Here is a 3,184-nt window from a genome sequence, read left to right on the forward strand (position 1 = left end):
AACCCGCCCCAGGCACCACGCGGTCCGCTGACTCTTACCCGAAGTGTCCCACAGGCTCAATTCTATTCTTTGTGTGTCGATTTCAAAACTGGCCGTGTAATTCTCAAACACTGTAGGGACGTAATTCTGGACGAACAAAATGGACAGAAGAGTGCAAAGAGGTTATCTTAAAAGGCACGACGCCGCAAGTACCCCCTCTGAAAAACTGCCTCCTCAATTAAAAATAAAATACCTGACACATCAGGTCACACGCCAAACAGGCAGGCCTTTTCCTAAACCCCTGCCTCCCCGCTCGCCCCACCCGGCTCCCCAAGACGTGAGGATCCAAATCTCCCAACCCCGGGTTCTGCAAACATGACCGGACAAGTTTCTGAGCTCACAGCAGAATGTGCAGGCGCGTCCCAACCCCTAAACGCTTCCTGCCCACTTTCCCTCTCCAGGCAGTCTAACCGGTGGGAGTAATAAGGGGTGGAAAAGACAGCTTTAAAAAAAAAAAATAGGGGAACAGGGAAAAGCAAAAAGGAAAACCCACCTGGAGACGGGGTACCCCGCGGGCCGCCCCCCTCCTCAAAGCCCCGGCCGGCCACACTCACCTCGGGAAAGCAGTCTTTGGCGAAGACGTGCAGCAGCGCGGTTTTCCCACACTGACTGTCTCCCACCACTACTATCTTGCATTTCACGTTCTGATTAGGATCCATGATAGATTTGCTGGATAATTTCTGGCTGGCTCTTCTCTCCTTCATTGATCTTGTCTTATTTTCTCTTAGAACAGGAATTTTCTCTTAAGAGGAAAATATATATATGTATTTCTCTCTATATAAAAAAGCAGATATAAAAATAAATCGCAAGGCTGGTGGGAATCCCTGAAGCGCGGCGCAGACAAGGAGAGCTGGAGGAGCAGGCTCGTTACTCCCCTCCAACAAGTTTTATGCTTGACTCCACACCGCGCTTCCCAAGTCCAATTCCGATCCGACTGCTTTGTTTCACGCTCTCTGCGCGGCTTTATATGCTCGGCCTTCCAATCCTCTTCTTTCTCAATGAGAGAAGGAAACTGATCCGCCTCCTCCCCTTTTATGGAGCCAGGGAGCGAGCGCTGTCTGGTTACTTGCGGACAACGTAAGCAGTGCGCCCTCTAGGGGTGACCCTGCGGGATCTATTTCCAGACCGAGGCTCTGGGACGAGTTGAAGATTTCCAAGGACGCTTTGCTGATGGATGGGACTGTGCAAGTCCAGGAGGAGATGGAAAACTGAATCTGTGTGCATAGCGATTTTTACTAGCATTTTTAAAAAACGTTTTAATAAGGACTGATCTACAGAAGATGCATGAAAGCAAAAGCATTTGTCTCCTAAATTAAGACATCCATATAAAATATAGGAAGCAAGTCTTGGGTGGGGAAGGGTTAAGTGGTTGTTTTTGTAGAGAAATGGTTTGTCATAGGTATATAGGCCATAAAACAGTAGCTAAGCCAGGTTATTCCAGATGTGGGAACTGGCTTGCCTAGGTCACAGTAATAGACTGGCTTCTGAAACATGTCAGTTTCGGTCAATCAGGAGTAGTGCAAAGGGGAGGTGGGAGCAGAAAGAAAGGAAATGGAGGATTGCTCATAAATGAGTGACAAAAGCCAATGGAAACACAACCCTACGGCACTGGGGACCCAAACATACAAAGTCAGCCATTGTCCACGTTGGGGTGAGGAGACTGGATAGGAGGGATTCAGATCCTGCCCTTTAACCCCTTTATCAATACTCACCCCCATCCCTGGAATTGAAGCACCCTAGGCTGGACCCAGAACACACATTATGCATAGCTGAAAAATGCAGGTACAAACTTCCACCTCCCCTCATCCCTCCTCCACATCCATCGCTCTAATCACCTACTTCAAAAGTCTCAGAGAGGACTAAAATTGGCCCATGAATTTGTTTTCTTTTTCTTATAAGTTATTTTTTTCCTCATCTTCATCTTCTGTGCTCCAAATTGTCGGAAGGTTTCAACTATTAAGTCATAAGGACATTGGCCAAAAGCAACTTAACAGTTCCCTATGAAGACTTCTAGGCTTGTAAATGAAAACAAGATGAAGTGAAAAACCAGAAAGCTTAGTATGAGGAGTGAAAAGGCACAATGAAAGGTGGTTAAAAGCATGAATGTAAGTATTAGACGCTATGACCATGAGGTCTCAGGGGTCCACGGACGGTCTTCTCTTCCTTTCAGAGCTGAGAAAACTGGAGCCCCACAGAGGAAAACCCCGATGTGGACTCCCCGTCCACATTGTGGAGGGCTGACCCACAGAGAAGAGGATGGCTGGCCATGCTCAGGTTCCTGAAGCAGCATAGGCCAGAGTTTGCTCTGCCGAACTTTAGTACTCCTCACCACCACCAACAAAAAAACAAACAAATGAACAAAAAAAAAAAGGGTACCAGGGCCCAATTAATGATGGAGACACTGTACTCATATCACTCCTTGAAGATGCACCAAGTATTTTGACCTGTTGCAGACAGAAAAAGTCTTGTAGAAAAGTAGCCCACTTAGCATTATTTACTTAACCCATCATCCTCAAATCTACTTAAGTACAGGAATCTTTTATGAACTTATTTACTTGTTTGTTTGAGAAGCAATGGGCATAGTGGTTGGGGGCAATAGATCACAAAGAGGTGTGTTTAGTTCCTAAACTTCATATTTTCTATTTGTGTAACCTTGGGTGAGTTATTTAACTTCTCTAAGCCTCAATTTCATCATCTGTAAAATAGGAGTTATAATGATAACTATGAGGAAATATAAAATAGTAATTATGAGGAAATGTAAATGAAGTTCTCAGATTAGTTTCTAGCACAATAAAGAATCATCAACCTATTTTATATTTGGCACCTAACTCTTATTTGCACTTCTCAGAACTCCTGAACGTATCTCAGGAAATTCTGGCCTCATTAGTGGCCTAATTGGAACTGGGAAAAATTAGATCCACCCTATTTTTCCCTCAACTTTTTACTTAGAAATTTGCCCCTTTCTAGAGATATGATTTGACTTTCCATATTCTTGAATTGATGTAGTCTATATGGTTAAACCACTCTAACTAGCAATAATTATCAATTATCAGTAATTGGCTGACAAGGAATAAAATAACTGTGTAGTTTATCATATAAGCTGGGACAATTTTGAGAGAAAAATGATTACATCAGAACAACAATG

General features: G+C 44.1%; 1 protein-coding gene across 1 annotated transcript in view; it reads right to left on the reverse strand.

Moving 5' to 3' along the window:
* RND3 (Rho family GTPase 3) overlaps positions 1-1,031 on the reverse strand; it is an 18,968-nt gene extending 17,937 nt beyond the window's left edge. The window contains exons 1-2 of the mRNA XM_005859300.2: positions 594-1,031; positions 39-126 (exon numbers count right to left, since the gene is read on the reverse strand). Coding sequence (XP_005859362.1) covers positions 39-126; positions 594-743 — 238 coding nt within the window. The 5' untranslated portion in view covers positions 744-1,031. The remainder of the gene's footprint in view (positions 1-38; positions 127-593) is intronic.
* Positions 1,032-3,184: the final 2,153 nt, after the last annotated feature.

The sequence above is a fragment of the Myotis brandtii genome, unplaced genomic scaffold (genome assembly GCF_000412655.1).
Source record: "Myotis brandtii unplaced genomic scaffold, ASM41265v1 scaffold125, whole genome shotgun sequence".
Taxonomy (NCBI): domain Eukaryota; kingdom Metazoa; phylum Chordata; class Mammalia; order Chiroptera; family Vespertilionidae; genus Myotis; species Myotis brandtii.